The sequence below is a fragment of the Mustelus asterias genome, chromosome 14, assembly GCF_964213995.1.
Source record: "Mustelus asterias chromosome 14, sMusAst1.hap1.1, whole genome shotgun sequence".
In the NCBI taxonomy this organism is placed as follows: Eukaryota; Metazoa; Chordata; class Chondrichthyes; order Carcharhiniformes; family Triakidae; genus Mustelus; species Mustelus asterias.
The window spans coordinates 69876282-69902214 of record NC_135814.1 but is presented as its reverse complement, the minus strand read 5'-3'; the positions used below and the strand labels follow the sequence as shown (position 1 = coordinate 69902214).

Below are 25933 nucleotides of genomic sequence, written 5' to 3'. Positions count from 1 at the left end.
GTTCAGCGACCTAGACACCATGGCACAAAAACAGGCAGAATTCTTCACTATTTCAATTTTTTTTTTCAACCTTCAGGATGAAGGAGTCTCTTATATTCTTCATTGTTAAGCTACACTGGGAATGCAACAAATAATTAGTATTCTGCATGCAAGTAGTGTTGTCACAATCTTGTGTCCAATCATACATTTTACAGGAACATTAGAGCAACAACTAACTGTGCAGTCGGACAAGTCCATGTTCCGTACTGGCAGAAATCAAAAATGTTATGAATCATTGTTGACACCACTTACATCAAGCCACACCATTGACTGCAAAGCACATTAAATCTGGATAATGCAGCAAATGTTTGTGTTGAAACAGTTCCTGTTAATATGTGCATGCCCACACTTCTGTAGGATATAAATCTCATACTTTCAGTGCTTATATTCACTGTCAAAATGGCACTTCTGAATGATGGAAGATTGGGGGTATACCTTCAGCTTCAGTTACAAGTTTATTGCAGTGCAACCAGTTGTTTTCATTTCATAAGTCACAGAAAAGGCTTTCTTATTCTAGATTTTTAAACCCGAAAAAGGTATTGATTACAGGATAGGATCACTAAAACATTTGTAAAATGTTGAATTATATGTCAATTTAACTTATTCAGCGGTCCTGATCATAGACCCAAGTTTAGTTGTTGAATGGTCAGATTTTTTTTTCTCTCCCTTAAAAAGTGGTCAGCTTTTGTTAGAATTTTGAGTTTGCTAATGTATCCGAGTATATACAAGTCTATGGCAAAAAAAAATCTTAAATGTGGTATTTAAATGACAATCTTATACAGCGACCCCAGGCTGACAATAAACATCATAATGATGTAACTATGCTTCATATCAGAGGCTCAGATTAAGATGTATTGCTGGTAACTGAGTGGAAAGAGTTTTATATTATATTCCATTCAATCTTTACTGTAGTTCAGTTGGGAATTGATAAAGGATCTCGGAACTGTAAATTTTCATCTTCCCATCAAAGGAAACTAATCTGAATTATTACAAACATAATGCATTGCCAAGAGTGATGCAAGCTATTTCAAAATTACTGTATTTCATTACTGTAGTTCAGGCAGGTCCTTAGGTTTCTGAAGAACAATAAGCCATGGAACACCAAATCAGAACTCCAAAAATATATTTTAATGTTTATATAACAAATTAAATACATTAGTGTTTATTCAAAACATCAAATATTGTATTTTCAGACCATTCAGAATAATTAACACTGGTCCATTTGCCACTGAAGTAGCAATTTCAAATGGTGCAGACCACTTGGATACAATCAACCACTCTCCCAGATATCCTCTGACCCTTGTAATGTTCTTTAAATTGAATTCCAAAAGGAAACGTTAATATTAACATTAGAGTATGTGTACTGTCAATCACCACTTTACAGTTTAACACTTTAAAGATCAATAGGGTTATGAGGGAGGCACAGTTTAAACTATGTTCTAACATACTTTTGGTTAACGATCAAGACATATTAAAGACATTATTATAGCAACATCAGTACATTACAGGTCGAAGTTCAAGAGGACATTTCATGGCAACAATATACAGAGTTTTCAAATTAGTTGAATTGTACCGTAGGGAATTGCTCTCAATTCCCTCTATGAGCTAATCTGCCACTACAACAGAGCAATACTCTACAGCTATTCTCCAGTTAACTACAGGTAATATAAAATGATACTCGACTTGACTAAAATGTAATATGCAGCTACCAAAGTAATTTATTACACACTTTGGACAGGAGTGCATGACCAGTTGTTGGAATCTTCTGTAATAACCAGCATTGTTTGTATAATTATTGCATTTTTATCTGTAGCCTTTTTAATGCTGCATTTATAATGATTCTTGGTCTGTCTGTAGCGGAAGTACTACAGGGCTTTGGCTGCCTGCGTGACCAGATTAAAATATCTGGGCTTTGATCAGTTAAATTCTCCACAACCAAAATGCAATATGACTTCAGACAGAAGACAAACTGAACAGGAAAAAAAAGCAGAAAACAAGGCAAAAAGATACAGTTACAAATCTCCTTTAATGCAGACTCATATCTCAGCATATTTCTCCTGTTTCTAACAGAAAAGTTGCAAATGCAACTCTTTTAGTCTTTGTTCACTATTTCAGTCATCCCCCATGAGATCCAAAGAAAACTGAGATGCAGCAATGCTTTTAAAAAAAGGTAGTATAAACTGTACAGCAAAAGTAAAATTAAGTAAACATAAATGAACAGTGTATATAAACAGAAATAGCTAATTAGCAAGGATATTTTAATTAGAAAGGAATTAAGCTTTGATTCCCCTCCCCACAATTTTAATTAGGGATCTGGGAATTTTCTGATATCTAGTCTGTCAACGAACTAAATAGAAATGAAACTTTTTGACATTTATTGTATTTGAGAAAGTGGATGGACACAGTGCTCATAAACCTAGTCAAACGTGCACCACTTCTGATACATGTGGATAATTTTAGCAATTGTGCTCAAAATACACATTTGGAGCAACCTTTTGTGCATTTCATCCCTTGCCTTTCATTACACTGAGATCACCTTATGGCCTACATTGGATTAGCTCAACTAGACCAATTCAAAGCTCAATTAATTGATCCAATTCCATCCCACATCCCTTACTGATGATAAATGAGCATATTAAACATATATAATCTTAGATATTACATGTGTACTGCACCCCACTTTAGATCTAAATAAAAAAGTATACAACCAAGAAGGGTTTATTAAGCTATATGCTAGACTAGTTTCTAGAGAAAAGCAGTACATTATCCATCTTAAGCTATTAAAAAATCCATGTAATGTATTGTTACTAATTATTTTCAATACTGGGTAACATTTGCAATAGAGTTTTCTTTTCTTCATGACCAATTCTTAAATAAAATTAAATAGTTTCCTCATTAAGACCAGCTGCTCTTATAGCCTTTACTGAACATAGCCAACAAGGAAACCATTAGGTTAGAAATTATTCAGTTTTCTGCTGAACCAACAAACCCATTGTCCACAGTAACTTTGACAAAACAGAAACCACAATAATGGAACAGATATGAGGCAACATTGGTCATAAGGCTCTTGTCACGATGTTTGCTGATGCCATTTTGAGAAATAGGCAGATTTGGAGAAGGCTATCTAATATCCTCAGGCTCTATTTTGATAGGTTTCAATACTTCATTCTTCTTTTCTGTGTGATTTAGGACGGTCTGACAAAACTCCTTCAAGGTTCCTATGTTTTCTGTTACATGAAAAAAAAAATTAAGCAGTCTGGAAATAGATAACATTTCATACAAGAGATGGAATCTGCTACCACTACCTTGATCTCTGTAGATATCCTGATCGCCGCTTTTACCCATAAGCTGACATTTAAATGTTTGCGGTTTAACCACATTTAAAAACTCCCCGTTCTCCCCCCTCACACCACAAGATATAGAAGGCGCATAAATGTTACATTAACATAAATTGTTTATGCCATTATTTTTAGAAATTCAAATAAAATGAGCGGGATCTCGATTATATAATGTGCGCTCAATTTAAATTTTCATCGGGTAGCTTTGGTCTTGATAATATTGAAGATGATTCAGTTTTGGCAGAATTAAAGATACTGGTTATTGCTACAGCTTTTTTATATGCATTAAAATTCTCTTTCTTATACCCCAGTAATCCAATGTGTTAGTGGAAAGATCTATCATTTGTCCCATTTCTTCAATATATTGAACATATATATATTGAAGAAATATTGCTGTACTTTTTACATTGAAGTATTGCTTGCATTGATTTCCTGGCCTTTTAATATTAGGCAAATACAGCAACTGGAGTTAATTCAAAGCTTCATTCGCAAATTTACTGGTGTGGCTGGGAGTACAGTGCTAAGAGCTCCTCAAGGCGGCATGATGGTAGAGTGGTTAGCACGGTTGACTCAGCTCCAGCGACCTGGGTTAGGTGGAGATTAGATGGATTGGCCACGTTAAATTGTCCCTTAGTGTCCCAAGATGTGTAGGTTAGATGGATTAGCCATGGGAAGTGTGTGTAGTTACTGGGACAGGTCGGAGGAAAGGAGGCCTAGGTAAGATACTGTCATAGTGTCGGTGCAGACCCGATGGGCCGAATAGCCTTTTCTGCAGTGTAGGGTTTCTATACTAACCAATACAGGCAGCCTAGGAGTTAGCCAATCCATAGGTAGACCCAAGATGCCACAAAATGAGGAATTGGAGCAAAACCCTCACTCAAAAAAAAGGTTTAGCAATAATAAAAGACTATCTTCAGTAGCACTTTTGACTATGGGACATAATGTATAGGGTGCAGAATCTACTGCCTCAGAAAAAGTTTTGATCTCAATCAGCTCATGATGCAGGGGGTGGGTGAGGTGCGTATGTCTGCAGGTCCACAAACTCAAGTTGTTTTGCATTTGCTACACTTTCAAGCAGTAACAATCAATGAGAGAGTAAGTGGAATCGAAAGTCTGGGAGTAGGCTGCATGCTTGTGCACAAGTCAAAGAATTATATATATTAAAATGCACAAGGCATTTTGGTAGCTGTCCATGACAAACAGTAGTACCTCTATTAAGTAAGAAGATGCACAACCAGCAAAATCCTACACTCTCATTTTGAAGGGGCTTGACAGGGGAGACAAGAGAGGTTGTTTCTCCTGGCTGAGGAATCAGGGACACAGTCTCAGCATTAGAGGCCAATCATTTGGAATGGTGAAGAGGAGAAATTTCTTCACTCAAAGGGCTGAGAATCTTTGGGATTCTCTATCCCAGTGGATGCTGCATCGTTGAATGTATTTAAGGCTGTGATAGATTTTTGATTTCTCAAGGAATCAAGGGAAAATGGAGTGGACGCTAAAGATCAGCCAGGATTGTATTGAATAGTGGTGCAGGCTCAACAGGCTTGTACTCTCGTTCTGTTCCCATTTCTTATGTTCATTCAGTCCTATTTCTTAACTTCATATGTTTATGTTAACAGGCCCCATCATCTTATTCACATTACCTGAAGAATGAGGTTCTCTTGGGTTGCTTGAATAAAGTCTGCTTAATTCATTCGACACTTGCTGAGCAAGCTGTAGATCTTCTCTTGATACCATTTGCTGCATTATTTGCCTACTCTGATGGTCAGAGATCCTGAGATTCAGTGGTTTTTCAGCTGAAGGCAAAAAGTTGACAGAGATAAATACTAGCACTTAGTTCAGATACAAACATCATAAACAACTAACAAAACTAAAACGCTAAAGATTCCAGAAATCAAAAATAAAATGCTCAGATGATCAGACAGCTTGTGCAGAGAAAGATAAACATTGGGCAGGATTCTCCAACCTCACCCACAGCTGGGATTCTCCAGTCCCAATGCAGTGAACCGAGATTTGGTTGAGTGCCAACTTTTGTTTTTACAGGCAGCAACAGTGGGGTGCGAACGACCAGAGAATTTTGGCCATTATTTATTTTGAGCTTGAATTATCTCAAGGAGAAGATCAAGAATGATCTGATTGGAGGGTGATGCACCATCAATAAGCAAAGACTAGTTTGTATGCAAGAACAAATAAGCTTTTATTCGCAAAAGACTTGGAGCACACCCATGCCGATGAACTGGTCCAGAGACTGAGGCAGGGGGTGGGGAGCAGTCACCTTTATACCTGGACCAGGGGGGGGAGGAGTCCCGGGCAGGGCCGGCAGGGGCATGTCCAGGCATGTCACACACACAGGCAATAAGCTAACAGTGGTTTACCACAGAGGGGTTTAAAATATTAAATGATTTGATATTTTTCCATACCTATCCTATCTCCTATACTGGGGAAATCAACGAAAAAGGGGCAAGATCTTAAAATAGAGCCAAACCATACAGGAAGCAGAGTTTGTAGAAATGTGCAAGTTTCCCCCCAAAATAATTTGAACTTTCAAGACTAAGTGATAGATTTTCATTATAAAAGGGAAACAGAGGCAAAGGCAGATAAATGAAGCTGAGGTGCAGAGCCACCATGTTCTAACTGAATGATGGGGCAGCTCATGGGGCTGAATGGCCTACTTTTCTTCCTAGAGTTAACATTAGGACAGTTCTGATCAAGGGTCACCAACATTGGCTGGTGCATAAAACGGAAAGCCCATTGACAGTGATAGGTTCAGAAGACCCCGCCACCGGCCAATGGCAGACCACCTCCATTGCCGGGTGCAGAAAATCTGGCCATTGATTCTGCTTCTCCACAGCTGTTGCCTCACCTCATCCAGCTGTCCAGATTCATTGTTTCACGAACAGAAATTATGGGAGTAGAGGATGGAACACAAAGCTAAAGTAATTAGAATGTTCACATTTGACACATACAAGGCCTTTTTTTTATTTTAAGCTTTTAAGTGCACTGATGCAGTCCGTTCCACACACGTGCTGATGCCAAAAATAACTCAGGAGCCTGGCACTCTAATTCAGTTAGTTATCCATCAGCATGCGTATAGGAATAGGAGGAAGGTTTGTTTAGGTGCATCTTCCTAAAATGTTGTGTCTCCAGCTGCAACTCAATTATAACTGTTTCTGTGGGGTGGAGACATTGAAGAAAAATACTTTGTTACAAGTAAAATGGAAAAGGTCCTTGCAACGTATTCTGTATTGGTGGGGATGGGGAGGGGGTTTGATTGGCAACTAGGCAATCTATCTACAGCAGCAGATTTCATTTATATAGCACCTTGAGAACAAAACCCCAAAACACTGGTAAGGGCAAAAATAGAGTCAGAGAAAGTGGCTCATTGTCAAGAGAACAATCACAACGCAGAAAAGAAGAGCAATAAGGACGGCGTTAGCTGTGGAGAGGATAGATGTGGTATGGTGCATGATGGTCACGACAAAACTGGTTTTAGACAGAACAGGCAAGTCATGCACCATGTGCACATGGATCTGCAGTCCCCCTCCCCAGTCTTAAAGTATGAAGAGGACAACTATAGAATCCCTAGAGTGCAGAAGAAAGCCATTCAGCCATCAGGTCTGCACTGATTCTCTGGAAGAGCATCTTACCTAGGCCTACCACCCCCGCAACCCCATACATTTACAATGGCTAATCCTCATAACTTGCAAATCTTTGGACTATAGTAGGTGAACCATAGAGGTCAACAATCACAAATGACTTAGTGGAGGGACAAGGATATCCAAGAAAGCTTTTAGAGATACCTGAATACCAGTGTCATAGGAGGCCAAAGACAGTCAAAGGAAAGGAGTTGAATTCGAGTGCGTTAAAAGGGAGCTGGGGATTAATAGGTGGGTTGGAAATGGACAAGAAAATATGGATGGTGATCATAGATAGACCAGTCAGTGCTTAATGAAGAAATAGATCTTGAAGGAATAGGACAAAAATCAATATTGAGACTTGGCAGAGTTGCACCAAGGTCACGATAGAATATATAGGGTGCAACTTTAGTGGAGAGGGGAAAGGAGTCACCATTCGTGAGTCAAATTTCAGCAGAACTAGAATATCAAGAGATGTATTTAAAGTGAGGATATAGATGTGGAAGGCTTTGTTCATTTGGAGTGAGTTTTCTCGACACGGAACAAATTGGTAGTTAGAGATTGCAGAGGCGATGACTTAGCGGTATTATCGCTAGACTATTAATCCAGAAACTCAGTTAATATTCTGGGGACCCAGGTTCGAATCCCACAAAGGCAGATGGTGGAATTTGAATTCAATATATTAAAAAAATCTGGAATTAAGAATCTACACATGGCCATGAAATCATTGTTGATTGTTGGAAAAACCCATCTGGTTCACTAATGTCCTTTAGGGAAGGAAATCTGCCAACCTTATCTGGTTTGACCTACGTGTGACTCCAGAGCCACAGCAATGTGGCTGACTCTCAACTGCCCTCCAAGGGCAACTAGGGATGGGCAATAAATGCTGGCCAGCCAGCGACACCAATGTCCCACGAATGAATAAAAAAAGACTCACTGGAGTTAGGAGGGCAGAGCTGAAGAGGAAAGTGGGACAGGAAAGAGTCTGATCAACCCAAAAAAAAACTGTACAAGATGATTGCCAGGAAAAGGAGGAGATGAGACTCATTTCTTCAAAAGGAAACGAATTGATTCTTTGGAAGAGAAACTAATGGATGTCATAGTGAACACAGCATGTTCAAGATGGAGCAGAAGGACACAATGGCACACCCAGGAAGAACTCATGTAGCAGCAGGTGGGTTTTGGAGCGGAAGATGCAACTGAGCCATTCAGCTACAAGGCCAAGCTGTCAGCCCACTTTCTGAGATGGCGTGGGTACTAAAATATTATGCTCGTCAGAGGCTTAAATGGTAGTTTTAGAGTTGAAGCTGTGAAAAGCTATCAGGTTCTGTAAAATACACTGAACCTGTCAACTTATGGGCTGGCCATTTAAAAGTGGTTTCCAGTTTAACTAATCCTAAATAATACAGCGGTGAACAAATTTTGGTAGTCCAAAAACAATTGAACTATTTTATGCACAAGGCCGAGTATTTACATGATCTGAGGTTTCATTTCATCTTCTCTTCTCATTTTTAAAATGCCAACGAGGAAACACATGCAAAATGGCTGTTATTTTCTTTCCCTTCCGTCTACATAAAGTAATCCCAGTGCTTTGTGCAATTGCACAGCCTGTTGAACTGGATCTAACTTAGTTTACAATCAAAATTGTTTCCAGCATTGCACTGAGAAATTATTCTACTTTATTTAAAGTGTACCTGACATTGAATTCACACTAAACTGAATGATAAAAAGAAAAGCCTGCCGAGAGACCACAGGATTCCTGTTAGACAGATTAATGGTATAGGATATGTCTACACATTAGGCATAAATGAATGTAGCGCGCTCCTCCATATCTCATTTAGAGCTGATGCCACATTGGATCCATCTATCACAAATATCACCTGATAAATTTGGATCAGAGATTAGACTTGGGCTAGAATCTGGTTCACTCAAGTCTGATGCTACACAAAATTAATTCCAGCTCCAATATCGTGCCATAGCTTTAAAATTAGTTATTCTTTCTGAATAAAATGTTGGGTTACTGAGTAAAATCAAAGTACATCTGGTTCTGTGCTAGAAAATGCAATAATTTTTCTACTTGACCACGTGTGCAGTTTAATATTAACCAGCATATGCATTATGCATGCCAATTAGGTTTTGTACCTTGTCCATCCATGGTCTCTGCAGGAGGGCTTCTGGAATTCTGCTCATCAGAATACAGCCTGCAAACTGTGGCAGACGGATGTCTCTCAGACACTTGTAACATATCCTGACCTGTTTGCTCACGCACAAGCATTATGTATTTAGCTGCTATTGCTTCAAGTTGAATCTGAAATAAACAAAGTGGTAGGATATTTTAATATATCCCCTTTGATTTCTGAGCAGCATTGCTTTAAAAAGTAAAATCATCCACATCACTGAAGGAGCATCTTAATTGACTCTCTCAATTTGATCAAAATGCTATTTGAAACCTATTTCCCTCCCTCAAGTGCCGAAATTTCTAGTGCCCAAAATATGTAATGTTAAACATTTTTAAATGAAATAATCCACAACAACAGATTTATTATCTTCTTTTAGACTGTTAAAGCTGTTCCTTCTGGCTTACATTCAGTTAAATATATTTTAAAAAAACTTCCTTGCATTTTCTTCTTACGGCCTATAGATCCGGCAGACCTCAGATTGACGCAAGACTCCTTATTTGTATTTGTAAATCTAAGACCTGATCCAAGCAAGGCTACTACATGCTGATTTTTTTTCAACTCATCAAAATGGCAGGAGGCATACTGCAACCTGGACGTTTTCTAGGAGACCAATGAATTTTTGGGGTGCAAACTACTCCCCCATACATCTGCTTGCTGAATCATCCACCAAAATCCTGGCCAATTTAGTACTGGCTTTAAGACTTAATTTAGGAAATATCAAAATAAAATATCTTGAATCAAACTGGGTTACTAATACAAAAGAAAGTGCTACAGATGCTGGAAATATAAAATAAAAGCAGAATATGTTAAACTACATCAGGCAGCGTGGAGAGAGAAACAGAGTTAATGGCCTGGATTTGATCCCAACACCGTGAGCTTTTAAAAAGGTTGATGGGGACCTGGATCTAGATCTCCTGCCCCCATTTACAGTAAATCACATTTTCAGGTAAGGCAAAGGGGGCTGAGTGTGACACACAGGAGGGAAACACAAACTCAGTGTTGAGTTCAAACAGACCCCATATTCACTGAGGCAAGGGCCTCAACCTGCAGTATGGGAGCCATGAACTTTTAGAGTAGTCATAAATCCTCTTGGAAGGGTCGGTAAGATCTGTAGAACTTCTAAGATAAAGCTCATTGCAGGGTTAGATGGAGCATGGGAAGTCGGAAGGCGTGATGGTTAGAGGGTCTAAAATTTAATGAAACAACTGGGAAGCGGTCCCAGGGAACCGAAGCATCCTTTTAAACAGTCCGCCTTAGCAGCTGACAGCCCATGTCTGTCCTTGATCTGCATCCTGGGGGTGAGCAGCAGACCCAAATCCATTCCACCCCCCCACCAAAAGCATGAAGATCTTGCCTGGTGGGGGGTGGGGGTGCAGGCTTGGTGCGGTAAGGCAGGAAATTTCACTCCTACACTACCCACCTTAGGAGCAAACGTTCAAGCCAATATTTCAGGTCAGTAATTTTTGGCCTCACGATGATCATTGATCTAAAACTTTGGCTCTGTTTTTCTGCTTGACCTGTTAAGTTTCCAGTACTTTGTGGTGGTTACAGGCCCATTGAATTATCCAATTAATCAAAATGATTTTCAAATTATAAATTGTGCAACTAAATTGAAGGTCTTCACAAATCAGGTGCAGATAAGGATTTTTTTTAAAACCACTTATCTGGCACACAGCTGCTCTATAATATTAGATAGAAAATATTCATAAAGTACTTTCTGCTTAATGATGCAATACAGCACAATTTTTAATTGATCTTTTTGGACAATAAATTTGAAAAGAAAACAATTATAGTAATATAAATAGACATTGTCCTTAATAGCCTTCCATTGCAGGTCAACAGATAATGAATGTTAATTCAGAATTGTCCACTGATTTCTTCCATTTAGATGTATTGTTGATTTAGCAAAACATTGAGTAATTAACACTTATTTGTTGCTCAGCTCCTCTGATGAGCAAACAACATTTATCATCACCAACTCTCAAATAATACAAGAAGCAAATATTCCGGTTCACCATGGGCACATCAGTTTTTTCCCATTCCTATTTTCAGATTGAGATTCTAGATAGCAATTCTGTACATAACCCTGATATAATCCATGTAATGATTATACAGGTTCAACCACAGAGAGATCAAACTCAGTGGTGTTTAGGGCACCAGGCAAAAAAAAAACACATCATACAAGATGGGGCATTCCTACCTGCTTTTACATGCCTCTTTACAACCAGTCAGCAGCTACACTGTCAGAACCCTAGAATAGCACAGATATTCAAGGCCATTCGGCATGTTCAGGTTCTTTTGAAAGAGCTTAGACCTATCACTGCCTCTGTCCATATGAAGTGGAAAGTTTTCCACCATTGAGTATTTATCTAAATCCCTTTTGAGAGTTACTACTGAAGCTGCTTCCACCTCTCCAAGTAATGTATCACAAAAATTCACTGTTTCCTCTCATCACCTCTGGTTCTTTTGCCAATTATCTTAAATCCATCCACTAGTACCAATCCTCCTGCCACAGGAAACTGTTTCTCTACATCAAAGTACTTCCCCTTAAAAACTTTTCCCTAACCTACTCTGCACTAAAGCAAACAACCAGAATCTCTCTAGTCTCTCTACGTAACTAAAATCTTTTATCCCTGAACTTTTCAGTAAATCTCCTCTGCACCCTTTTTAAGTCTTTACATCCTTCCCTGTGTGGGGCTCAAATTTTGACAACGCTGCAGCTGGGGTCCTGCCCATGCTTTCTAAATGATTAGCATAACTTCCTTGCTAGGGCTGGGGCCAAATTGTTGTCTCCTGTGCTGTAATGACTATCGTTCTATTGTACTCTTATGCTTCCAATTATTCCATGCCTTTATACAACAGCCTTCTCCTTTTCAAGGCCCTTTTAAGAAAAGGCATAAGGGAGCTTCTAATAACAGCAGGCTAATCAGTTTAACATCAGTGGTTTGTAAGGTTTTAGAAACAATAATCAGGGAAAATGCACTTTTGAGAAGTTACAGTTAAATAAGGAGAGCCAGCACAGATTTGTGGCACACACACAATGCTTGACTAACGAAAGATATTTTTTGCTGGATAAAGGGAATGCAGTGACTATTATCTATATTGATTTTAAGAAAGCTGAATTTCACAAGTACTACCTGAAAGGCTGTTTAACAAAATTCAGGCTCATGGAATAGGGGAGTCAGTGTCAGCCTGGATAAAACACTGGCTAAGGACACAAAACAGTGAGTCATGGTAAATGGTTGTTTTTCAGACTGAAGGATGATAGACAGCCATGTCCCTGAAGGGTCAGTGCTCAGATCACTGCTTGCTTGTTATAAATAAAAATGACTTGGACTATTAGAACGTGAGCAAAACGTCAAAATTTGCTGATAATTCCAAACTTGGAGGTGTGGAATGATACCAACAGGGCATAAATATGCTAACAGAATGGGTAGAAAGTGGCAGATGGAATTTAATAGTGAAGTGAGAGATGGTGCATTTTGACAGAAGGGATAGAAAGTGACAATATAGTGGCACAGTTCTAAAGCATGCACAAGGCAGAGGCACTTCTGGGGTTCACATGCATAGACTTTTGAAGGTGGTCGGACATATTGAGAGCAGTTTGCAAAGCATATGGGATTTTGGATTTCGTACGAAGGTATAGAGAAGAAAAGTAGAACATTATGCTAAATCTTTATAATGCTCTGGTTAGGCCACAACTAGCATATTGCACCAAGTTCTGTCACCAAACTTCAAAAAGGATGGGTCATTAGGAAAGAGATGGGATTTAAGAGAACGATTCCAGGAATGAAGAAATTTAACAACAAGATTAGGTTGGAGAAGCTGGGAATTTTCTCCTTCAAGCAAAAGGAGGAGATATCATATAGAGATGTACAAGATCCCAGCTTTTGATGAGGTACACAAAGAAAAAAGTTGTTCCCATTGGTTGATGATACAAGGGCAGGGAAGATGTGAGGGAGAACTTATTTAAGCTGTCTGTAGTAATGACCGGGGACTCGCTGCCAACTGAGTTCAAAAAATTATTCAAAAGAAACTTGAATAGGTACTTGACAAAAGCAAGCTGGCATGGTTGTGGGAAGAATGGGACAATGGGATTGACTGAACAGCTCTACAGAGAGACGGCATGGACTCGATGGGCTGATAGTCATTAGAGCACACAAGGAGGCTATGACCCTATCCACCAATTGCCATGCTACTTTCAAGAACTTGTGAACTTATAGTGTGAACTTCCTATTTTTGGGCCACCTTTAAAATGGTACCATTTAATATGTATATATTGCCCACTCATTCCTAACAAACTGAATCACTTTAAAAAAATTCTTTCATGGGATGTGGGCACTGGCAGTTAGGCCACACTTTAGAATCTGCCTTTAAGAATATATTGCCCCACTCTAGTCACCTCACATTTCTCTATTAGGATTCTTTCACATGTCTGCCCATTCTGTTAGCTCATTTCGCCATACATCAATTTTGGTATCATTGGCATCCCTAATCGCCCTCAAGAAGGTAGTGGTGGGCTGTTCTTTGAACTGCTGCAGTCTAGAATAGAATAGAACTTTATTGTCCACACAAAAGTGGAAATTTGTCTTTGGCTTCAACTCCAGTATAACAATCGTACAGTCATTAGTTTAAAAACAGTGAACATTTCATTTATAGCGACATTCATACATTTGTGCATATATAACATACATCCATACCATACAAACACCACACATTGCACTCTACTTAATGCAGTTAAATAAAATCAGCAGGTTGAGTTTATATGTTAGTTAGTAAGCTTTTAGCACTGGGAACAGAAGACCTCTTGAACAGATTATTCCTGCAAATAGCCTTCTAAAGCACTGGTCCAAAGGCAGCCTTTCAAGTTGTAGACAAAAAGAGTGAGTGATCACCACTGATGGCTTGAGCTTTCCTCTTTCCTGCTTTGTTAAATAGGTTAACGAGCTGTGCCTGCTGTCTACTAATGCTTTTATCTGCAGTGTTGACAATTCTGGCCAGCTTACTTTTGCATATCTGGTGTAGGTACACCACAAAGCTGTTACGGTAGCTACAAAGCTTGTAGGTGGTATACACTGCTACCACTGGGAGTTGGTAGTGGAGGAAGTAAGTGTTTGTAAATGGGGTGTCAACCAAACAGGTTCCTTTGTCCTGAATGGTGTCAAGCTTCTTGAGCATTGTAGGAGCTACACTCATCCAGGCAAGTAGAGTATTCCCTCTTACTCTTGACTTGTGCCTTGTGGATGGTGGACAGGCTCAAGGGACAGGTGGTCAGTTACTCGCTTCAGAATTTCCAGCTTCTGACTTGCTTTGTAGCCACATTTATATGGCTGGTCCAGTTCAGTTTTTGGTCAATGATACCCCTCCAGGGATGTTGATGGAGGATTCAATGGTAAACCCACTGAATATTAAGGGGGGTGGTTAGATTCTGTATTGTCGGAGATGGTCATTGCCTGGCATGTGTGACATTAATGTTACTTGCCCAAGCTTGAATATTGTCCATGGCTGCATGCTGACATGAACTGCTTAAGTAACTAAGTCATCGGAAAAGATGAACATCCCTACTTCTGACTTTATGATGGAGGGTAGGTCATCGATGATGCAGCTCTGAAGTTAGTTGGGCCCAGGTCACTGCCCTGAGGAATTCCTGCCCTGCAGCAGTATCCTGGGATTGACTTGATTGTCCAACAACTACTATCTTCAATTGCACTAGGTATGACTTCAACTGTCCACCTCAGAGTTTCATGTTGCCTGCAAACACTAGAATTATGCCCAAGTTCCAATCATTTACATCAAAAAAAAAGCAGTGGTTTCAACAATTCCTGAGGAACACCACTGCACATTTCTCATCTCCAGTCTGAAAAACCTTCCCGAGTACTTTCCATTTTCTATTTCTTGGCTAGTTACATATCCACACAACTATGCTCGCTTTAATGTCATTGTCTATTAATTCATACTTCAGCAAATGCCTTTTGATAGTCCACAGACATCAACCACAATACCTTAAATCAACCCTGCCCATTACTTCCAAGAACTCATTAAAGTAAATAGTGTTTGGTAAACTGTGTGTGCATGCATGCGTGTTGGCTTTCATTTATTAGTCCATATTTTTCCAAGTGGCAATTAAGGAGTGGCTAAGGTAAACATTGGTCCTTTAGAGGATGAAAATGAAGAAATGGTCGAGGCATTGAGCAGGTATTTTCTGTCAGTCTTCACAGTGGAAGACACAAATAACATGCCAAAAATTGGTGACAAGGCGGCTACGGCAGGTGAGGACCTAGAAAGAAGCAGTGTTAGGCAAGCCAACGGAGCTAAAGGTAGGCAAGTCTCCTGGCTCTGGGTACTAAAAGAGATGGCAGGGGAAATAGCAAATGCACTAGTGGTAATTTACCAAACTTTGCTGGACTCTGGGGCATTTCCGGCAGATTGGAAAGCAGCAAATGTGACACCACTGTTTAAAAAAGGAGATAGACAAAAGGCGGGTAACTATAGGCCAGTCAGCTTAACTTCTGTAGTGAGGAAAATGCTTGAATCCATCATCAAGGAAGAAATAGCGAGACAGTTGGATAGTAATTGTCCCACTGAGAAGATGCAGCATGGGTTCATGAAAGGCAGGTCATGTTTATCTAATTTATTGGAATTCTTTGAGGACATTACGAGCACAGTGGATAATGGTGATATCTGGATTTCCAGAAGGCATTTGACATGGTGCCGCACCAAAGACTGCAGCATAAGATAAAGAAAGGTGCACGGTGTTACGGGTAATGTATTAGCATGGATAGAGGATCAGTTAACTAACAGAAAGTAAAGAATGGGGGTAAATGGTGTTTATCTGATTGGCGATCAGTGACTAGTGATGTGCCTCAGGGATCAGTGTTGGGACCAAAATTGTTTACAATTTACATAGATGATTTGGAGTTGGGGACCGTGTATTGTGTCCAAGTTCGCAGATGACACTAAGATGAGTGGTAGAGCAAAGTGTGCAGAGGACACAAAGTCTGCAGACGGATAGTTTGAATGGGTAAGGGTCTGGCAGATGGAGTACAATGTTGGTAAATGTGAGGTCATCCATTTCGGTAGGAACAACAGCAAAATGAACTATTATTTAAATAGTAAAAAATTGCAGCATGCTGCTGTGCAGAGGAACCTGGGGGTCCTTGTGCATGAATTGCAAAAAGTTGTTTGCAGGTGCAGCAGGTAATTAAGGCGGCAAATGGAATTTTGTCCTTCAGTGCTAGAGGGATGGAGTTTAAAAACAGAGAGGTTATGATGCAGTTGTGTAAGGTGCTTGTGAGGCCACATCTGGAGTACTGTGTACAGTTTTGGTCTCCTTACTTGAGAAAGGATATACTGGCACTGGAGGGGGTGCAGGAGATTCACTAGGTTAATTCCAGAGTTAAGAGGGTTGGCTTATAAGGAGGCACTGAGTAGAATGGACTACATGCATTGGAATTTAGAAGAGGGGGGTGGGATCTTGTAGAAACATAAAATTATGAAAGGAATAGATAAGACAGAAGCATGGAGGTTGTTTCCACTGGAAGGTGAAACTAGAACTAGGGGGCATAGCCTCAAAATAAGGGGGAGCAGATTTACAACTGTTGTGAATCTGTGGAATTCCCTGCCCAGTGAAGCAGTTGAAGCTACCTTTTTGAATGTTTTTAAAGCAAAGGTAGATAGATTTTTGAACAGTAAAGGAATTAAGGGTTATGGTGAATGGGTGGGTAAGTGGAGCTGAGTCCACAAAAAGATCAGCCAAGATCTTACTGAATGGTGGAGCAGGGTCGATGGGGCCAGACGGCCTATTCCTGCTCCTAGTTATGTGCGTATGTAAATTTGAGCATTTACAAAATACTTTTGGATTTGCTTTTAGAGTTACCGACAAATCGATTCTCATATACTCACTTTGCCCCTTAATTTCCATTTTTAGTTCTCTCTTGTCCTCTCCGCATTCAGCTTGGTTCTTTGCTGAATTATGAACCCATCATAAACACCCCTTTCCCATTTCATTTCAATTTCCATGAGCAGGTGCAGAGAGCCAACCAAAGGTCCATTGACTTCTATGGGACTGGATGATCCATCGATGAGTGGGGCCATAAAATCTCACCTCATCTTTATTACTTCTTCAAATCCCTGTCCATCACAACCTGTTATCTTGATTGTTACTAAGGGCTGTGTGATCCCTGTATACTTTGGGAAATTACTCTCTTCTTTGACAACAGGACATGAAAGTTTCATAAAACATGGGCTGGTGATATAGCCCCACTTAAAGGAACATTTACAGAAACAGTTGCATAGTGAAAGAAAGGGCATGGAAGTGTAGATCTTTTCTTAGGCAGTCGAATTGCAATAGGCTGATGGGCAAGGCAGTTAGCGCAAAAAAGTAATCAGAAAGCCCATCAGAAAGTTGAAACTGTTCCACAGAGATATGTAACTTTTTTTTAAAAGTTGCAACATTTTTGCATGACAATGGAAGTAGCAGTTTGCAATGCATCAAATATTAGGCATGTCATCACCCTCAGCAACCTAAAGATATGACTCATGTGAATCATTAGAAGAGTATGACATTTTAAATATCAGCCCAGCAGATTTTCATGCTTTTCTTATTAAATGCAACATGAGCCAATTCCTCTGATAGTAAACTAAGTGGAGTGGTCAGGTGTCTTCAAATATAAGTGCCAGAATGTGAACAGCAGAGCGTTTGGTACAGAAACATCTTCTGCAACTACATTTAACTTTCAAAACAATTTGATAGGTTCCACAGATAAATCAAGGAATTTGACTGGGGATGGACAAAACATCGCATCCTCTGCCAGTCCAGAAACTATATTTCACGGAAAATCTACAGTTCACATTTGCGTTAACCTATTATCCAGTGACCATTCTAAATACTGTAGCAAGGGCCAAATATGATGCAAGCTTGTACTGTAATTAGATACAGCAAGCTATCAAGCTTGAATATGTTACTAGGGAAAAATACAGACAGAAGCCAGATGTACCTCGAGTGTGAAAAAGATAGATGGGGCAAGGAACCCAATTGCTCATGCATCCCTATTAATGTAGCAAATATTGATCATTTCAGTCAGGGAAAAATATCAGGATTTTCTCTCCCAAGTTGGGAAATTTCCACCTCACCATACCTGCCCTCGGTTAACAATACCCCAAATGGCAGGTACAGAATGGAGTTGGGTCCACTGCCAGTGGACTGAAGATTGGCGACAGCCACAGGGGCCCCGCAGTGCCTAGGCAGACTATTTACATAGCCCACCTCAGTTCCATGGACAGCTTTCTTAACCAGTAGGCCTTTGTCCCTCCTACCCATGCCAACCCTTGCCCCCAACTTCAAAGGCTCCTCATAACCTTCATGTCAACCCATGTCCCATCCATCCTCATAGCCCCTAACAACTCCTATGCCAACAGTGCCAACTCATGGCCCCAGTCCAACCCCCATGGCCTATTCATTGCTCCGATACCAATCTAGAGTCAACCCATGTCAAATCACCAGTATCCATCCAAGGCACACCTCAGGAGTCTTGCTGAGATGAAATAATGTTCTAAATATCTATTACAGAGTTCATCATATTTTTAAAGTGCCATTCATGAAGGACCATTTAAAACATTTGAATTCCCTCAAGTACTCAATCCCATGCTCATACTTGTATTCATAACCTCACATCAAAGACAGCTAATCCTTTTCCAATCTCTTTCAGCTTTCAAACTGTGAACATACAAATTCCCTCTGTGATGACAGGTTGTGGAAAGGGGCAACTCATAAATGCTGCCATTATAGCATTAAGGATTATATCAAACAGCTATTGAAACCCCTCAGACACAGGCAGGAAATTAGCTTTCAATGTTTAAGAAGACTGGCATTAAAATAACTTGACTGTTTAAAATCTGTATCTACCCTTCAAGAGCATTATGCCTTCTTTAAAGATTCATCACTCCCACACTGCAAAAGAAGGCCCTCACGCCAGTGAAATATGGCCTGTTGAACTTGGCACTAAGTTCAAATTGCTTTGCTGAGTTTGGGATTCCTATATGTTGGTGTCACATCCTACACCCGCTCCCTATTCCCAGCAACACACTTTCCTCCCCCACACCTCAATGAAAATAGAATGTCAGAATGGGGTTGGGACTTCAAGATTCAAGTTCCACCTGCCATTTTGAAAGTCCCTAAACTTTCCATGACAAATTCCAGCTCAATGTATTTCATTAAATGGCCTTAAAAAATTAATTATGAATGCGGAGTAGGTCATAACTACATCGGAATACAATAAGGGATGAACAGTTTTTTTAGGATTCATTTTACATAGACGACTTTAAAAATATATGTTTCCTAATCAAGTCTTAGCAGTTAAATCAATCTTAAATTATTAGGTTTATCCAACAAATGTAAAAGCTACAGAATGCAAAAATGTGGAAGCAGTTAAAGCTTCCCTGGAGGGCAAGGCTTGCCAATCTTATCCATATTTGGAAGAGGAACCTGGCTTTTTAGCGATACTCATGCATGGAATGTCATACTTGATGTAGCCAAGAAATAGCAATGTTTGTCCCAGGGAATGGTCACAAAAGATCATCAGCTGGGTCACCAATAAGGATTTCTTTCAGTTACCATTAAGAAAAAAATTACATGGGATTCCAGAAATTTACCTGGGGATCATTTTTCAGGATTTCACAGCATATTCTTTTGGAATTTGCTGCAAATTCACTGTCTGCATAATTCAGGTTTATGCCTCTGTTTCAGCATATTCGTTTTTTTAGATCAGACCATGTAGCACCAAATCTCTTCGACTAGGTTTGTCTGCCTATTAATAATATGGCTGGAATAACACTGAAGGGGCTTCAACGCAGGTACTTTAAACATTGTGGCAGAGTCACAGAATCATGCAGCACAGAGTGGGTCAACTTCCCACATTTATACTTCTTCACCCAGTTCATTTAACCCAGAAATGACTTGAAGCAGATGTGAGCAGAGCCAGACTCAGCGCTGGAAACACAGGAGCTGACAGTCACTGCTTTATAATAAATTGGAACTAAACAAGCACCAGTGAGAGGTTGTAAGCAGAAGCTAGTATCCTGGAATGGAACGTGGACTGAAACTTGCATAAATTAAATCTACTTCTCAATAAATGTGTGACCCCTTGAATTAGTAAGCTTATGGGGGTCAGTGTGCCACTTAATGCTCTGTCTTTTACTGGAACCATGAAGCTTCAATGCATAAATGCTTGAGTGATTGGATACACCTCGTTCTGGTGGTCAGAAGTGTCATATCATTAGTGTGTCTGTACAAGCTTGTCAACTTGAGCCCAATGTGGAAACACCCCTTGTCTAACGCACATCCCCATTTTGCAGACAGGCATATATTGATACTAAATTTGGAAGCACTATTGCATGAATTGTCTTAGCTGCCTCAATCTCTCACTTTCTCAATATAAATACTTCACTTCTGTATGTACATGTGCAACAGACCTACACTTTTATTCCTTTGTGCTGGAAGAAACCAGTTAAGTCTGATCAAGAATTCATTTTGACTTGATACGTTTTATTCACTGCATTTAACAAAATTCAGCATTATGCTCAGTTAGAGGACACTACCCACATACATTACAAAAATAGTGGTGTGAAGCCACATCTTGTGTTATCACAAACATACAGGCAATACTAGTGGACAGTACCTTAGAAAAATAAATGGACAGCACAACTTGCTCAGTCATCAGGATCATAAATTAGGCTTGATTAGGCATCAAATTTGGTATAGGCACATCAAAAAGAATATACCTCAAGATTTAGTTACTTTGTTTCAAGTCAATGAAGCAAAAGTCAGTCAGAACTCAACTCTTTTCAAAAACGCATTCATTTCTCATGGAAACAGTTTTTCCTTTGCATTTTATCACATCCATATGCAGCAACCATCCACATAACCTCACTAAGCAACTGCAGGGCATATGGACAGCATTTTCCACTTTTCCATTATAAATTTTCACAACACAGAACATTTCTAGAAATGTTAAGATCACAAGTGTGAAAAAAAAGGGCAGCAACTTCATTTTTGTATTTTTTCTCTTCTCCTATGCAGGAAGCTGATTAATTAATACTCGACTTCACTGTTGAAATTCAACTGCTGCCATCTGAAGAAATGAAACTCCCATCCAGAGGGAGACATTTTTTTTTAAAAATCAGCCATCACATATATGTGGGTTTACTAGAGATCTAGGCATTAACATGGCTTGACTGCTACTGCTCAAATTATTTTAGAGCATCAGCCTAAATGTTCCAGTCACTAGTGAGTGTCACTAATTGTTCTCCAACTTCTCTTCATTTTTTTCCACTCATTATTCTTACTCCATATCACAGTATCTTGGTTTAACTTTCCTTTTGCAAAGGACTTTGATATGTAGTTTAGACTCCAGCTTTAAACCTCAATATTTCCACTTTTGAACAATGTTAATATACCAGACCATATAGCTGGTTTCGCCTTAAAGAATATGGGTACAATTTTCTCAAAAATATTCTAAGTGTAAAACAGGTGAGAAAAGGGGAAGGGGTCATGGTAATTTATGGCACTCTGTGCAGTACAGAGACCGTAATGTGGATTGCGGTCAGTAAACAGTATACTGGGAGATCTGTCACCTCCCCTCCCCCCCCCCCCCCCCATCCCATCCCCTTAACTGTCCCCCACTTTCCACCCCTCTATGGAGCTCCCCCTTCCCAACATGGCCCTACTCCCATAAGGCCTCCACTCCCTCAAGCCCAACCCCATGGGCACTGCCTGGTAGGCAATGCCAGGGTGCCCAGCTAGCACTGCCTCATAGACACTGTCCGGTTCCCAACCAAAACAGGGCTTCAATGGCCATCAGTCCCCGTTGGTGGGGACGATCTGTGATTCTTGCTGGTGAAGACCTCGACTGGCGAGAGGACAAAGGTCAGTGAACCCGGACATGTTAAACACATCATTAAAATTTAAATCAGCCTTGCTGAAAGAATGGCCAGAAAGATCAAGAGGAGGGTGAGCAATCAGGTGCGAAACCAATTTTTAATTTCTCGCCCTATCTTTCTGGCTCGCCATTGACCAGCGTGGCAAGCTGGTAGGGTCCCGCCCTATTTCTATGATTCAGCCAGCATTCATGGTATTTTGAGGGTGAAAGATTTAATCTTGGCCAAAGTGTGGCAGAAGAGTGAACGAAGAAAGAATTTTTCTATTTTTACCATATGATTCATTACTGGAGGAAAATAAATGTTTTAATTTAACTATAGTTTGAAAAGGAAACCAGGCTGGAGTGACAGTTAACCTTGTGAAATGATATCCTGTTCACGTCATGCATAATGTCAGAAGTTCCAATTCATAAGAGCCCAGGACTTGTGAAGAGAAACTACCTTTTTTGTCATGAACATGATGTGAAGTATTGGAAAACAACCTGATTTACAATGCAATTCATTGTAAATGATAGTGGAGCTATTCTTAAAAAAAATACATTTTGTATGGTTTGCATTCACATCATGTTGCAACTGTCTGCACTTGAGGTTTATGGCACATGTTAATTTTGGGCTCATTTTTTATAGATTCTCAAACATTACTGCCTGTGGCTTTTCAAAGCAGGATGATGTCTGGCACAGCCATCACAATATCTTGGGAGCAGTGCTACTTGCTGATTGCTCAATCCCTTGGTAGGATGTACAGTGTTTGCAGAAAGACATGTCACCATGATGAGGTAAACAAGTGGCGAAGACTTTTAAATAAAAAAGGACAAATAACTGAAACCAAAACTTGTGGTCTACACCATTAAGGTCACCCTCACCCACTGCCCTGCAGAGGTAGTGCAGAAGTGTCAAATTGTATCAGGGCTTCACAAGAAAATCGAACCTGAAGGCTTTGTAATCACTTTCATGCTCCAAATGACGGTGTTCATGACATTTAGGAATATAAGAGAAAGCTCTTAGTCACTGATGTTTTATATGGAACACAGTCTAGAGCCTTCAACACTGATTAATCTAGCCACTGAGGCATTTTATTGTTTAAAGCATCTTCAATTAATACAAAGATTCTGCCAAATATTTACAAATCATATGATTTTAAAACTTTTCACATTAGTACCTGAATATTACGAATCATGGCCTCATCACCTTTCATCCTAGCTAAGGCCATTTGCTCTTTTAATGTCTCTTGTCTCTGTTGCAAAATCTGTAGCGATTCTTGAACATGTAAAGAACCATCCTGCAAAATGCAACATCAGTTAAGTGCTTTATCATTATAAAGGGTTTTCACATGCACCAACTGCAGTCATTGGTAACAGCAATAGCTTAAATTTTGTGAAAGGATTAGTGAGCCGCAGTGCTCACCTTTTTAGAGAGTAAATCAGACAGCAATTGTCAGCACCTGCACATGCTTAGTTAAACCTGGAAATCAGGAAGTTGCTGTCCAATTTGCCCTGTTTCTCCACAAGCTTTGCTACCTGGCAAAGGGTATGAAGAAGCAATATTTAACATTGAACATGCCAGAAAAAGAAAAGTTAAGGTTGGAGCATTCAGGGTAAGTGAACTACTGCGAGGAGTCTTAATTTACTACCAAACATTTCTTTGGAGTGGAAAATGTAATTTTACAAATGTAGAGGCACATTCCTTCAGAATTTTTTTTAAGTAATTCCTCCAGATTTTAAAAATTAGAAATTTGTTTTTACTTTTTCCTCTGTCTCTTATCTCAATCAGATCCTTCTTTCATTTTCTAAACGTAATGTTATATTGAATTAAATATAATAATTCATACTTCTTGGTTTAGATTCCATGTGTCTCAGTGAGGAATCTGAGGGGAGAATGTGTGTTCCGGTCTTGCCCACCACAGGAATTGTAGTGGGCGGACTATGCAAATGTCCGTTGACCTCAGGTGGGATTTTCTGGTTTTGGGGCGAGCACGGCCGGAAATTCCCACCTAATATATTGGAGGATAGACTGTACATTAACTGTAGGAGGATTGATTTTAGTGGGCTTACACAGGCCTCTTTCCCTCGTCCTTGGTAGGTGCTTTTTTCATAACTTTTGTAGGTAACTAACGTGCCATATCATTATATTGGTAGATAATGAATTGTGTCCAGTGCTTTGTGCCTTCTCCAGATACCATCTTTGAAATGATCATGAGGTATACCAGGCAACTCTATTGGAGACGCTCACAGTTGGAATTGATCTACATTAAGAGATAGGAATGTGACCTCCAATGGTGCAAGGGAAAGAAATCTAGTTTTTATGTAACATTATTGCACAGTGTTGAATTTATACCTCAAAAGATAAAAAATAAAATTACTATGGATGCTGGAATCAAACAAAAACAGAAAATGCTGGGAAATCTCAGCAGACAGTGGCGGAATAACTACCACCCGGACCCCTAGGCTGAGCTTTAGTAAGGCCCCCTGACCTTGCCCCCTGCCCCACCCTTCGTTGAATAGAATAGTGACGTTAGATAACTTATATCGTTGTACTATGTATAATGTACTACATGTATAATAAGTTATGTGAATCAATTACAACCCTTTATTCATTTATTTTTCATTTTCTTTACATTTGTACTTTAAAAAGCTTCCGTGTTTTTTGGTTTACAAATGTGTCGATAACAGCATGTAAATCAACAGATCGAAGCATGTCTGATTCAATGTGCATGAGTGCCTCTATTTATAGGTATTTGTTATATTAATTCACCCACGGGGTATAGTTATGAAAATTTATTCACCCTTAAAAGGGTTAAACCAATTTTTTTTTTGCTCTCGGGCCCACCTCCCTTCCGGGGCCTCTAGGCTTAAGCCTACTAGCCCAATGGTTAATCCGCCATTGTCAGCAGGTCTGACATCATTTAATGAACTCTGACGAAGAGTTATCCAAACTTGAAATGTTGGCTCTTTTCTCGCTCCACTGATGCTGTCAGACCTGCTGATATTTTCCACTCTTTATTGCTCTTGTACCTTATCAAACCTCGATTTGTGGAACTGTTCTTTTAAAATGGCATTCTGACGAGTTTTTAATGCAATTCTCAGTTGCACTGCAGAACAGCAGGATAATATATTTGCCTCAATTTTACGGTCAGCAGCAAAGGAATGGCACTTAGTGTTCATTATGTTTGAAGCTCTCCGACCTTTTGTAGGCTTTTGAGCTGCAATTTATGATTTCTAGAGATCCTTTTCAGCATGGGGATTTGTGTGGTGTGCGAGCAGAAAATGCAATATATTATCTTTTCAAGCACTCAGATTAAAGAATCCTTACTGAATACTACTATAGATCTCTGAACCAGTTTATTAATCTCCAAAGCAACGTTGACATAGCTTTCTTGAGGAAACAGAGATCCTAGTATTTAATTAACGTTGTGGACAATTGCTACACATTCTGCAAACCAACAGAATAAATACCATGAACGCCAATGAAGAAAACTGCAGTCACAGGCATTGAAGACTTTTGCATGAACAAATGACTAGATTACCAATAGGAATGTGGCAATGGTGAATGATTTGATATTCTGCAGCTGCAGCCTGGCAAAACAGACTGCATAAGAACAGCAAAGCAAAATGGGCCAGTTCTGCATATTCCAAACTGTTCCAATTCTAAACAGTATTAACATATGTAAACACAGACATGGATTACCACAGTGCAACAAACAGAACAGGAATTTAAAGCTTGGCTGCTACGATTTACTATTAGCACGACACTGATATTCATAGTCAAAATGGAATTCTGCCCAGTGTGTGTATGGTTCTGGAAAGCATCC

General features: G+C 39.6%; 1 protein-coding gene across 1 annotated transcript in view; it reads right to left on the bottom strand.

Annotated features, from left to right (window-relative positions):
• Nucleotides 1-1146: 1146 nt before the first annotated feature.
• The window catches only part of LOC144503764 (NGFI-A-binding protein 1-like), a 38088-nt gene continuing 13301 nt past the window's right edge, over nt 1147-25933 (bottom strand). Inside the window, exons 5-8 of the mRNA XM_078228606.1 lie at nt 23285-23404; nt 9155-9320; nt 5021-5173; nt 1147-3266 (exon numbers count right to left, since the gene is read on the bottom strand). Coding sequence (XP_078084732.1) covers nt 3160-3266; nt 5021-5173; nt 9155-9320; nt 23285-23404 — 546 coding nt within the window. The 3' untranslated portion in view covers nt 1147-3159. The remainder of the gene's footprint in view (nt 3267-5020; nt 5174-9154; nt 9321-23284; nt 23405-25933) is intronic.